Below are 13,920 nucleotides of genomic sequence, written 5' to 3' on the forward strand. Positions count from 1 at the left end.
TTAGGGAAATATTAGTAAAATATTTAATGCCAACAAATTAAATTAAATTAATTAACTGAGAAGGAAAATGAGGGGAAAAAATACAAAGAACAATGTCAATGCAATTTCTCTAGCAAAGGCGTCTCCTTTTCCTCCGCCGGCAACTAATTTATTTCCTAGTTAGTATTTTACCGGTGGCATTTTAGTCAGAACACTGGATCAAATGCGACAATGTGCTGGTAGGTGGACGAAAAATCATCGGTTCAACACGTTGCCAAAAATTGAGAGTCGTAATAAAAAAATAATTAATTTTTTATTGCAAGTAGTAGAGTATGAGATAACTTGTTTAATGTAAAGTAACTTGTGTTGGAAAAATATTATTTTATTATTTGATTATATTAATAAAAGTTATTTGAAATAATTGCATAGCATTATTTATACATGAAAAATTTATATGTTCTAAAAGAGATAACAAGAATTAATTACTTAATACTGGAGTTTATGGCTATTCACATAGCAAATTTAAGTTAAGGACCACTTAGATAATGACTCAAGGCCCCTATTTAATTAAAAAACCTCAAGAATAAATAAAATATATTTATTAATTATGTTTTATAAAATGAAAATTGCTCCACTTAATAATAGATTTCAAATGTAGAATAAAAATTGCTCAAGATCTCATATGTCCGACATACATAAAAAAAATTATAAAAAAAAACATATCTAGTTCTTTAATATTTTAAAAGGCTTCATTTATAGTTTTGTCCAAAGCCCTCATTTAAAATGATTTTTTTCACGGGATTAAATTGTCAATTAAAATATCATAGGAGTATCAAAGTCTTTTTATTTTTTAGTTGCACAATAAAATTATTAAACCACCCTTAAAAGCTAAATTAATTGAACTTAAGTGCAATTAATTTATAATAGGCCTAAGCTTGTTTGAAAGTGTGGTTGCGTTTGTTTTTTAAAGTGCTTTTCGTGCTGAAATATATCAAAATGATGTTTTTTTTTAAAAAAATAATTTTTGAGATCATCACATAAAAACGATCCAAAAACATTAAAAAAATTAATATTTAGTAAAAACAAAAAAAAAAAAATTTTTTGAAAACGTGGGTTAGCCCGCGTCTCCAAATACTCTCTCAAAGGTGAGAGGCTTTTCAAGAATTTTAAAATTTCTTGGAGGATGAGATCCCCAAATTACCTTTAAAATTATTATTTTTTTTAAGTTAAGATCAAAGGTATTTTTGTCATTTCATGTAGGGTTTTTGTAATTGGCAATTTGACTCGAGGGCATTCAATTCTTTAAATTAAAAAATATTATTATTTTAAATAAAAAGTTTGTGAGCACACGCCAACGAGTGGAAGGCTCTTGCTCCCTTTCGAGTGGTCAAACTTCACATTCTAAAAACGGCATTCAATGTGTCTAGCTGGCAGCTGCCCTCTTCATAATGATGAGACCCATGTTGTCGTCCCTTACATGGTGGAGCTTCAACGATATTTTTACTTCTCCCTCTCTTTTCTCTCTTCAGCCTTGAAAAAAATTATGTCCTTGCAAAAAATAAAAAAAAGTGTAGTTGTTTGTTAATTTTTCAAATTTGTTCTTCATTTTTTTTATTAAGTCAAATTTAATTTATTTATTTCTCAATTTCATCTCTTGGTATTTGATTTTTATATCAAGTTTTGTCCTCATTTTTTTTATTTTTTTTCTTATACTTTTCTTGATTTTTTTTTCAATTTCATCCATTTAAATTTAATTGAATTTTCTTTTTATATCAATTTTAATTCTTATTCTTTTCAATTATATTTTTTCTTGTTTGGGATCCTTTTTTATTGATCTTTTTTTATATATAGTTTTACCCCTCATTAATTGGTTGATTGAAAATTTGGCTTCAAGATTTTTTTGGGTTTGCATTTTATGGTTCAATCTAATCTCATAACTCATGTCATGGGTTTAGGAGATTAGACCAAATTGCATTTGGTCTTTTTTTTATGTTTCTTTTTTTTTTAAAATTAATTTTTTTCTTTAATTTTATCTTTTAAAACTGTATTGGTTGGGGATTTGTATTCGTTTTTTTTTTTTTTACTTTTTTTTCTATGAATTTATCTCGATCTCATATCCTGAGTTATGGATTCAACAAGCTTATTAAGGTTGACCTTGTGTCTTTTTTTTTATGTTTCTTTTTTGTTTAAATTTTAATTTTAATTTTCATTCTTTTTGATTGTATTGAATTTTGTTTTTCAATTTTATCCCTTGACGTTTGATTTTTATATCAAATTTGCGCCTTATTCTTTTTATATGATCATCCCGTTCTCATTTAATTTTTGTTTTGTTAGCAAATAATATCATAAGAACCTTTTAAGAATATTAAAAAGATATATTTTATGTATTAACAAGCTTTTTTTTAATTAAATTATTGTCATTTTTTTTTTGTTTTATTTGTTATTAATGCTTTTTTTTTTCAATCATATTAATCAAGTTTATTGAAACTAATTATATCAATTATCTGAATCTCATACTTTTCATTTTTTTTTATGTTAAATAAAAACTAATCTACCCGTGATGTAGCGCAAAGTATCTATCTTGTGTTTTCTATTCATTTATGGTTAGTGTGTTTATATATCTGTATTTGTTTTTAGGAAAAGAAGAGTAAATCGAAATTACTCTTTGTCAAGAATTACAAGTGGCATTTTAGTCAAACCAACTCAATCCGGCCACCATTAAAGTCTCAAACAACCACCAATTTCTTGTATTTGTACCCGCAGATCAGAAATACAATAAAAAAAAATCCTTCGTTCCTCCCTTTCTTCAATCTCCTGCGGCAAAGTATTCTTCTGAGAGAGAGAAAGATGGGTTGGCTAAGTCGATTCCTAGCAGCGATAGCATTCTTTGCTATAGGCGTGCTCTTTTCTCCAGAAACGTTCGGATCAAAATCGGTCACTCATCTCTCCGCTTACTTGAAGTTGGCTCACCTCCTCTGCTTCTCCACCGCTTTTGGCTCCGCTCTCTGGGTCACTTTCATTGGCGGCATCATCATGTTCAAGTATCAGTTTCAACCCTTGCTAATTATTTCATCTTCCTTTTTTTTTTTTTTTACTTTAATTATGCCTAATATATAATGATTTTTTTAAGGAAATTCATAATGATAATGAAAACAATTCACTGGGAATGATTGCTTAGCGATGACTAAATCGTGTGGAAATTATCTAGGAACTTGCCAAGGCATCAGTTTGGTAATTTGCAAAGCAAGATGTTTCCTGCATATTTTTTATTGGTGGGCGTTTGCTGTGCAATCTCTGTGGCAGCGTTTGGTTATCTGCATCCATGGAAATCAGCATCCACTGCAGAGAAGTACCAGCTTGGGTTCTTGCTTTCGGCTTTTGCTTTCAATCTCACCAATTTGTTTGTCTTTACTCCAATGACCATTGAGGTATAAATTACATTTTGTTCATATTAGTTTATGTGCAATTCAACTCTCGAAGTGTATTAAAATTACCCCTTTCCTCGTTAATTATTGGAAGTAGAATTTTCCTGCCATGTGACCACGTGGAATTGAAAGTGAGGCAGAGCCTGTGTTTCATATTATTTTTCATATCAAATTAAAATTAAAATAACACCAAGTGTTCTACAATCTAAAAATCACCAACAAAATTAAAAAAAAAATGATGAAACAACGGTTCAAAACGCAACACCGAACATGCCCATATCTTTATTTCGTTGTCTTACGAAACTTGATGATTGTTTTCATTTTCAATTTTCATTTTTGTTTTGCACTCTTTTTTTTTCCTAAAAAAACATAGAAATAGAAAAGGTTTGCTGCCTCGTGTTCATTGTTCAAATGGTTGAATTGGTTAAATCAACTTGGTCAAATGCTTGAATTTGTTTTTATTGACTGGAGATTTTCGTTGGTAAGGTCACGAAAATCCATCATGATTTAATTGTTTAGTCTTTTTTATTCTTCCCTTGATTCTCAACTACCTCCTTTTGCTTCTTTTTTTTCCATCATGATTTAATTGTTTAATCTTTTTTATTCTTCCTTGATTCTCAACTGCCTCTTTTTTGTTCTTTTTTCCCTCAAGAAACATGACCAAACTACCAGACACAAAAACTTGAGTTAATAATATTCAATCCCCTGAAAAATACTGTTTGAACTCTGAGGCTGCCATTGACTTTTATGTCCGAGTTTATTGATGCGTTCAGGATTGATTTGTGAATTCTTTTCTTTGTTTGGTGGTTTAGATGATGAAGCAAAGGCACAAGGTGGAGCGTGAAGAGAACATTGGGACTGAAGTTGGATGGTCGAAGAACAGGGAAGTGGCGAAGGCCAATCCAAAGCTTGCTGCCATGAACAAGAAATTCGGAATGATTCATGGGCTATCATCCCTTGCTAATATCATGTCATTTGGCAGTCTTGCCATGCACTCATGGTACTTGGCAGGTAAGATTAATCTGTAATTTGTGATATTCTTGAAAATTAGTTGGCCATGGACATGTCTACTTTACCATTAGTATTCTCTGATTGTTCCCGTGCCAACTTATGTACTCCGAATGTGTCAAGACTAAGAAGTTTGTTGTGAGAACATGCTTAACAATAAATTCTGCACACCTATTCTCCAAAGTTATCGAATGTGTTTTGATGAACTTCGAGCTTATGTTGTAAATTGAATCTTTGTGTGATGACCTCTTGCCTATTTCTCCCTACTGTATGCCCCATCGCCAGTAACCTCATAGTCATAAACATGACCTTTTTTTTTTTCTTTGATTAACATGGTTGTGCGGGTGAGTTTGCGCACACCTCGATTAATCCCACAGATCTTAAAGTTAACGACCAAATAAGTCTCTAGTGACCCTGAGATTTGTGGGACTCGAACAGGTGATCTTTGAAAAACAAACCCATAACATGTCTTTTTTTTTTTTTTTTTTGTGGTGGTGATGGGGAATTCTTATGCCATTACCTTGCCTAGGTCCCTGATCGATGATATGCTTGAGCAAATCCTGTAGCATTGAACTGAATTTTGTTTTGTTTGATGGCGAATTACATTACGGATTTGGGACAAATTAAGCTTAGTGTAAAAGAAATTAGAGCATGAACTCTGAAATAATGTTACAAGGAGGCCAAGTTTGCAGCAAACCTTAATCCGTTGGAAAGGCCCTGGTGACGTATCTTTATCCATCCTCTTATGGGTCTTGATTATTTCTGAACTTAATTGCCTGTCAGAAGCCCAATAACTAGTTTCAGTGTGGACAGAAAGATTATTTGGGTTTGTCCACTAAGACTGATCTTTCCTTTTTTAACGTTAGAATAAGGTAAGCAGACCCTCTAGAAACAGGTGAGTTCCATGTTCATTATTTCCAAGTTCTCTAAATTAGGGATGCTCTTTAAACAAATCTCATAGTACTAAAATGTTTGTTATAAAGGGAGGGGAAGAAATTTAAAGCCCATTTGAAATTAAAATTTTTTAATTTTTTTTATTAACTTTAAATTAATATATTTTAATGTTTTTAAATCATTTTAATATTTAATATAAAATAATAAAAATAATATATATATATTTTAAAATAAAAAATTATTTAAAAAACAACCAATTATATTTACAACAAGCTCTCATTGGTTTATTTATCTGTTTCTACAAGGACTTGTGATGTGAGTGCAGCCCATGAATTTGTGGGTCTTTGGGTCTTTTTAACAAGAGATAAAAGGGTGCCGTGCGTGGGTTCCACACAAAAACTTGCTCGTCACTCTGATATTTCCGGCCTTTTATCCCACCTATGCCCATAAACACCGAAATATAGCAACGACGGTTTGTGCATCTTTTCCATGTCAATGCTTTTCATCTATATGCTCGGCCCTATTAATCAGAGGCCTAACCACCCGTAATGTCACACTCAAAGGTTCTGGCATCTTTCCCTGGAGGTCCACCTTCGACTTTTCGTTTGAATTCTCCATCCCGATGTCCCCTCGATTCAAGCATAATAAAGGGCAAATTAATTAACAGAAACTAATTCAGTTGGGAAAACATTGTAACTCCCAACAATGTTCATTATCTCATAAATGGACTGTAATAGTCAATTTTATTTGATTCTTTGAATTTTTTTTTTTAAATATAATTTAGCTTTTTGGAGCTTAAACTAGGTCTAATTGCATATTTTTTTGGAAAGAAAATTAAGACCAAAAGTCAGAGAACCAAAATGAAAATAATAGATAATGACTTTTAATTTTATGCAAAAAAAAATATTTTCTCTCCCATGTTTTTAGATTTATAGTTCATTTGTCCTTTTAGTTGTCTAAAATTTAATTTTGATATAATTTTTTTTTTTTTTTCAACTCTTTTTTTTTATGTCAAAGAAAAGAGAAAGGATGTTTTTTTAGTGATTAGAGATCAGTTAGATTAAACAAAAACAAACGATATATCATCTACTATTTTTTTTTAAAAAAGGCAAAATAAAAAGTTAAAAAAAATAAAGATAGGGCCATGTACACAAGGTTGGGCTAGAAGGCCACGAGCCAAGGTTGTTATTTTTAAAATGTGAGGCACATGTATCTAGGTTTTTTTTTTTTTTTTTTTTTTTTTTTTTTTTTTTTTTAAGATTCTTGATCTTTTATATTCGAGTTAAAAAAATAATAAAAGAATTGTTAAAAGCAATTAAGTTCATAGCCGATTAGTAGATTTAATGGGTTAATTCACAGAATTTCAATTATTAGTATTTTTTCTTTTCTTTTAATTAAATGCTTTTATTGGCCCTCAATTCTTTAAAAATATAGTTGCATCATTTATTATTAATGATGTACTTTTCTTACTTTACTTTTCTAAAGTAAATATTATTTTTTATTAATTCTGCTCTTTAATTTTGAGTTAATTAAAGATTAAGCTTTTTAATTTGTTTATTTTTAAGATTATTCTCTTGAAGTTCACAAATCAACCCATGTTAATTTATGTAGATGAGATTTTTTTTTTTATCTCAATATTAGATAATTTTTTTTTTAATTTATAATTAAAATCTATTTTTTTAGAAGACAAATCACAGTTATTCTATTTTCTGCTTTTAATTTTTTCTTCTTCTATCTATAGAGCGGCCAATGAACTTCGTTGAGGCTATTTGGCAGAACAAAATCATTCAAATCACATTGAGGAAGATGACACATTCAATGAAAACGACGGTACTCAACAACTATACGCCGGCACGACACGCATTCTGTACACGACGCAAGTTGAAGGTTCAAAAGTTCACCGACTGTTCATCCATAATCTAGCTGGCTGTCGATGCCTTGTTGGATGGATATGTGTTACGAACAAAGACATTTAGGGCTTGGGACGCTTATTTTGTCTCCAATCGAGCCTTTTAGTGCAGCCCCTTGAGCAAGACCAGGACTTTAGCCTCGTGGCTTGTCTGTTTGTGCACGGTCCTACTTGTAAGTTTCCATGTTCTTAACGTGGGTCATCGAATGGCTCTGGACACAGATTCCCACTTGCTGTGTCCGTGAAATTGAAGTTTCCTCGAAGTTCAAGGAGCTTCACAAGCTGAAGGATTCGCCCGAAAGTGGACAGGTTCTCCTAATGATATCTATCTGCCGGGGTTTGCGTACTATATAAAGGCATGGCTAAATTATTGATGGGTTGATTGTGATCTTCAGATAGTTTTAGGTGCTGACCAAGATATTTTGATAGCTAAATAATCAACGTCCACAAGAAGACATTGATGAGCTCAGTAACTGGAATATCGTGTTTGTAACGCCTACCTCCGCCATATCTCACTTTCATATCTTTGATACGTTGAGGTCTTTTCGCATATAGACAGCCTAAGAAGACAAACACCGCAAGCTAACACAATAATCAGTTTAGTCAGAAAATAAGATGACCGGAAGCAGAGCATCAAGGATAAAATGAGATTACTTTCACCAGAGAAGACAATTTGTGAGTTCATGACTGAACTCAAACTGTAATTCTATTGTATTGATCAATATTCAATTGTAGTTCGACTCTACATAAATATTTGGATAAAGGGGGCAAGGAAACTTGAATCATTTAATTTTTTTTTGGGTGGAAGCAATGAATAAAGAATAATCTAATGGTCTTACCTGCCATGTGCTTGCAGCCTGTACAATATTCCACCAACTAGACAGAATGTGCCCAAGACAACAAGGCTATTCAATGGTAATTGATTGTACTGTATGCCCCGAAGAGCAACACTCGAGCAGGACACATGAGAACCACAAGCAAATGCATGTGTTGCGATGCAACCAGCCTACTGAACCGTTTCACGGACTCTCTCCCAGTCTGCAAGATCCCTGAGAAGTTGAATTGGTTTTGGCCCATGTTCATAAATCCCACAGGCCTCCCTACAAGGATACTGGCATCATTGCCAGGCGGTGCCATGATGGAAAGCCAGAATTTGCGGCGATGCTGTCTCCTGGCTTTTCTGACGCGGTTTAGCTCTTGGCGAATCACATTCCTGACAGATTTAAAGTAAGAATTCATGTCATGATCCCTTTGGATGGTTCCTTCAGAACCATATGCAGAGCGGTCTCTTAGGATCTCAAGAGGATGCGGAGAGTTTAAGAACACAATCTGTGCAGAGCGGAGCTGCTTCTCTGCATCACTGGTGTCAGATGGTGGACAGTTCAAAAAATACAGACCACTACCTGATGGAAGAAGATGATGATGAGGTGAGAATTTCTCATCCGGCTGCAGAATCAGAAGCTCCCCCATTGGAGCGTACAGTAGTTTCTGTGATAAAATGTACACAAACAAGTTAGTAAAATAATCAAGATAAAGAAATACAATTAAGTAGATACTTTAAGAGAAACTTTACCTGGTTATTGAGACAAGGATGATTCCGGAAGTTTGCATTAACAGCCTTCAAAAGTTCTGCAACATGATTAGGATAATTGCAAGAGAAGGCTCGAGGCACAATGTCTCTATGCATCATAATTGCCTGAACATGGCTACGTGGCAAGCCAAGCTTCCGAAGAAGACGGTCACCTCCACACATGATGGAGGGTGCACCAAATGTTATAACAGGAAGCAAGGAAGAGGCTGGCACTTCACCTCTTATCTTCAGCATGAGATTTAGGAGTAGTGACAAGCTTCCTCCAAGAGAATGCCCTGTGAAACGAAAGGTAGCGCCCCTGCCATGAGATTTTAGATGGGCACGAACTTCGGGTAACATCTGTTCATACATTCCTTTTGCAGCCTCGTAAATACCTCGATGCACAAGCACATCCAATCCCTAAACCACAAAGGCAAATCACATTAATCAATTTGTGGGATTATGTACAGAATTAACACGCTGTTCTACTGCACTAAATGTCTGCAGAATAGAAGTCTTTTAAACATTAAGCAGTCTTTCTCAAGATAATGCTTGAATTGCTAAAACTTTTTCCCAACATTCTATACCAGCAAAGAAAGTGAATTTTTTGAACAGAGTGAATGATGATTTGAAAATTCAAAAAATTATTACCTCAAACAGGACTGGCTCAAACAGTAAATTTGCTTGCCAAGATGCTAGTGTCTCGGATCCCTGCACATCAGAAAATAAGAACCTGCCTGAGGATTATAGTCACAAAGACGATACCAACAATAAGTTAATAACAATCAAATTAGAAGTTTCTTTGAGCATTGTCATGACTGGTCCGATGGGAAGCATTTTTTGCAAGCTGGAATATGATCTTTGGATCAGAGTCTAAAATATTCAACAGAGATGCAATCTATAAACAGAGATCACTGACCATTCTCCAATTACCTCACACTCAGACCACAATTTACACTATACAGAATAAATTAATGCGGTACCTGAATCGCAAAGAATCTTGTACCCTGATCATCATCACATATAAACCATTCACATGGTGATGAACGTGTCGAGCTCAAATCATCTGCAACAGCCTGCTTCACTTCCTCCTTCGCAGCAACCACAGCTGTCATTGAGTCAGTGGTTGCAATAAAAGATGCCACATCTGGGTTCATTGTGTTAATGGGCTCAATGGTTTTATTGCCTCCTTGATAAGAATCCTCACTAGTATCAGCTTTTGAGGATTTTAAAGGAAGAATGCTCTTTGTATGCGAATGCAAATATGAAGCAGCAGAGGCAGCTATCTGATATGCAGATGAGGCACTTATGCGATTCCCAGCATTCTCTTGTTCATTGCCTTCCAGCTCATCCTTTGCAATCGTGCTTTCTGCTTCTTCATCTTCAGGTGGCACATGATTTTTCTCAGTTCTCATGGCCATTTCCCTTCTCTCTATTGATGAAGTCACAAAGAAGAGACCACGGCGTTTCAAGAGACTTTCTGGCTGAATTTACCAAAAGAAGGAAGAAAAGTTCAATTCATCAACTTGAAGACATTTAAATTGCAACGTTAAAGCAGTAAACTTCTCGATCAGCAAGGAACAGAAAATATGACAATGAAACAGCGGAGACAGTAAATTCAGAGAAAATAAGTATCAAATTGAGCACTTTTTTGCCCAGTTACGCTTTTGGCTTCACGGGCACAACATGCAACAGCTAAAACAACAACCTTAATAAACTAAAGCATCCCAAATCTCACAGATGTCAGCTGTGGCGTCCTACGAACATTGTTTAACAAAAGGGACCGCGACAAACTCAGGAAATTCGCGTGCAAGCACAGTAATGGTCTATACTCAAAATTGCTCCCAACGAATTAAAATTCGACAAACAGACACTTGGAATGAGAATTCAGAAAAAATATAAAAAATCCCCAAACAGGGAGGAAAACAGAAAATTTGAATATCTAAAAAGCACAAGCCATACGATTGAAAGTCATCTAACTACAAAGCACAGAAACTAAGATCATCTTCTTTTAATAAAGAAAATCCGATCACCAAAACTATAAAATCCACCATGTACAGGTCGATCCAAGATCCAATAAATCCACCAATCAGATCCAAGACCTCATAAGAAAGAAATATTTACGCAGAACTCTCATCTCCAGCGCGAGAAAACAGCGATCAAAGCAATAAACTTGAAAGCAAATGAAAAGAAAGACAGAAATGGATAGATTTGGTACCTTGATATCAGGAATGCAATAAGCCAAGTTGCCCAAATAAGACATTTTCTCATACATTTTGGCTTCAGCTAACGAGGCCCTCCTTAACAATCTCGAAAACGAATCTCTATCAAATTTAATCTCTTTCTCTCCTACTTCTTCTTCTTCATCATCATCGTCTCCAGCTCTACACACATCACACTCCTCTTCTTCATCATTCACCAAAGCAGCTTCACCTTCTTTCCTTACCTCTTCATTAACACCATCAAAGCTTCCTTTTCTATCATCTTCCCAAAGTGATTTCACTTGCAAAATCTTCAAAACCCAGTTCCCATTTTCCCCTTCACTCGATCCCATTGTTTCGCTCTCGCCCTCCACCCCATTCTCCACCAACACGGCATCGTCTGAAGCCATCCCATTGTACCTGGTACTCTTACCTCCTCCAGACCACAGAGATTGCCAAGGGTGTCTAAGACTAAAAGAGAACGTTGGCGACGCCGTTTTCTGAGGCACCATCGATTTATCCCTCGCAACCGCACTCAGCTGAGATGCGTTCGTAATTGAACGCGCCTCCACCTGGGATCCACTCACGGTTGATATGGTTGAAGCTATCCCATGAATCCCAGCTGTTTTTAAGCATATACTATCCATTTTATTATTATTATTATTGTAAACTAACAGGGTATTATTGTGTTTGCTTCTCCTGTTCTGTTGCGTCTGCCTACCAATGAATTTCTACCAAGCAAAGACGCCGAGGTTTATGGACAAACCACAATCTTTGAATTTCTCTCCTCTGTCTTCTTATTTTCTTCTTTTCTTGCTCTAACAAAATCTTCAAGAGGGGTGTAAATTTAAAGAAAGCTAAGGTTTGGTTAGCTCAGCTACCATTTATTTCCCCGTTCTTTTCTCGCTGCTACTTCTTCTTCTTTTTTAATGTATATTTACTAAAATAGCCATCGTCTATCGACGACGTCGTTACTGTGGTGAGCTACATTATTATTATGATTATTTTGCTTTGTTGGCTTCTTCTTCACATTGAAAGAAATGATTCTCTACGTCGAAAGCGTGTTGCAACCTGAGGAAGTCCTCCATTAAAGGCTTGCCATTTGTCACGCAAAAGATGAGATACCTTTTTGTTCCCATTTTTTCTCTCGCTTTTTATATATATATATTTACTAAAATAGTCGTCGTCTGTCGACGGCGTCGTTACTGTATTGAACAACATTATTATTATTTTTTTCTTTCTTTCTTTATATATTTTGCTTCCCCTTCACATGGAATGCGATTCTCTGCGTCGACAGCGTGTTGCAGGCTTGCAGCATAAGGAGGTCTGGTCCCCTAAGAGAACACGTGTGAAGATGGGACCCACGAGACAGAGAAGATTTATCTTTGAAATGCCACGTCACTGTGGAGGCAGATAATAATAAAACCCTGTCATCCACAGGCGACGTGTCCGTAAGGCATTTCTAATTTCTGGCCTTTTTCTTACATATGTAGATAGGTGTCCTTGCTCTACAGTTTACACGTCTCTTATACGTATTGATGGTCAACGAACGTAATCTGTCAACCTTGTTTCTTTCTTTTTATTTTGGTAACAGTTTGATATCTCAATCAGTTTAACTAATTATTTAAAATTAATAATTAGATAAAATATACTAATTATAACACTAACTAAATGAATGATTTTTTTTGAGCAAATTTAAAATTCAATTAATTAAACTATATTTTTTAGAGTTATTTATTGATATTCAGGTTAATTTAGAAATATCTCAACTAATTTTTTAAAATTATAAAATTAATAGTTAAATAAATTTTCAATGATGCTTAAATATATAACACTCAAATAAATAATTTTTAGATTATACTTTACTGGTTGAGCTACATTTATTTTGGTTATCTGTCCACCTTCTTTCCATAGCCAACACCTGTCCTTCTCTGCCATGAAGTTTTTTAACAAAATCTCTCTCTTTACGAGCCCAGAAAGAATCAAATCTTTTTATCCCATCCAAGATTTCAACAACAAAGATTAAATCAAAGAAAAGAAAACCACAAAAATTGTTAAGTAATTTGCTTGTCAGCTCTTGTTGCCGTCATGACTTCTGCAGTTGATAATCTGCTGTCAGGAAACCATGGTTCAAGGCTTCAAGCGTAGGAGGAAGATGATTCACGTTCAAAAACAGGAACTAGTTTACTTTCTTCTGAAGTATATTATATTTTTATTACAGAGGTAGATGAGTGGAAGTGGATAGTTTCTTCTTATCACCATTAACAAGATCCAATTCTATCTCTACCTTGTCATGCATGAATTGTTTTTTGATGGAGAATAGTCTGACAAGAAAGTTCTTGAGGTTATCGGATCAGCTTGTAGTGATTTTATTCAAGGATATTTTATGAATAACTTGAAAAAAAAAAAAAAAAAAAAAACTTCTTTAGCTTATACAAGTTGTCTTCATGAGTCCAATAATTAAGTAGAATGGAACCATGATGCTCAATAAAAAAGTTAAAGATGTGAAATTACCTTTAGAGCATCAGTCGACTTTAAAAGAATAGAAAAATAAACAAGTCAATTCAATTACGTAGGTATTTAAACTAGTTAAGAATGTTAATTTAATTTAGGTATTTTAAATAGTATAATTTATTTAATTATATAATTTAGTTTTTTATTATAAAAATAAGAATTGTAAAAGGTTATTAGTTGAATTTAAATTACTCATGGAATTGAATTTAATTTTATTTATGATTTAATTCTAAATATCTTATTAGGTGTATAAAAATTATTTAAGAGTCTGCTATATTTTCATTGATATTAATTTTATAAAAAAGATAATATATAAAAGTTGTTTAAAAATCCATTGTATTTCCATTAATATTAATATTTGTATAATGAATATTTATCCCTCATTAATGCATTTGTCAAAGATATTTTTTCTCATTAAAA

General features: G+C 33.8%; 2 protein-coding genes across 3 annotated transcripts; one reads left to right on the forward strand and one right to left on the reverse strand.

The window, feature by feature from the left end:
• The first annotated feature begins 2,706 nt into the window (after positions 1-2,706).
• Positions 2,707-4,595, forward strand: LOC118046855 (uncharacterized). The gene is made up of 3 exons (XM_035055923.2): positions 2,707-3,020; positions 3,188-3,407; positions 4,217-4,595. Exons 1-3 carry the CDS (start codon positions 2,827-2,829, stop codon positions 4,430-4,432), a joined length of 630 nt encoding a protein of 209 aa, XP_034911814.1. The 5' UTR covers positions 2,707-2,826; the 3' UTR covers positions 4,433-4,595.
• Positions 4,596-7,061: 2,466 nt separating this feature from the next.
• Positions 7,062-11,902, reverse strand: LOC118046854 (phospholipase A1 PLIP2, chloroplastic). Of its 2 annotated transcripts, XM_073407675.1 has the most exons (6): positions 11,004-11,902; positions 9,769-10,269; positions 9,437-9,496; positions 8,789-9,205; positions 8,619-8,703; positions 8,317-8,428 (listed from the first exon to the last, which is right to left on the reverse strand). In XM_073407675.1, exons 1-6 carry the CDS (start codon positions 11,631-11,633, stop codon positions 8,421-8,423), a joined length of 1,701 nt encoding a protein of 566 aa, XP_073263776.1. In that variant the 5' UTR covers positions 11,634-11,902; the 3' UTR covers positions 8,317-8,420. The 2 variants fall into 2 exon arrangements, with proteins under 2 accessions (XP_034911813.1, XP_073263776.1); XM_035055922.2 differs by having other exon boundaries at positions 7,062-8,703; positions 11,004-11,897.
• Between the last annotated feature and the right edge of the window lie 2,018 nt (positions 11,903-13,920).

The sequence above is a fragment of the Populus alba genome, chromosome 2 (assembly GCF_005239225.2).
Source record: "Populus alba chromosome 2, ASM523922v2, whole genome shotgun sequence".
Lineage (NCBI taxonomy): Eukaryota > Viridiplantae > Streptophyta > Magnoliopsida > Malpighiales > Salicaceae > Populus > Populus alba.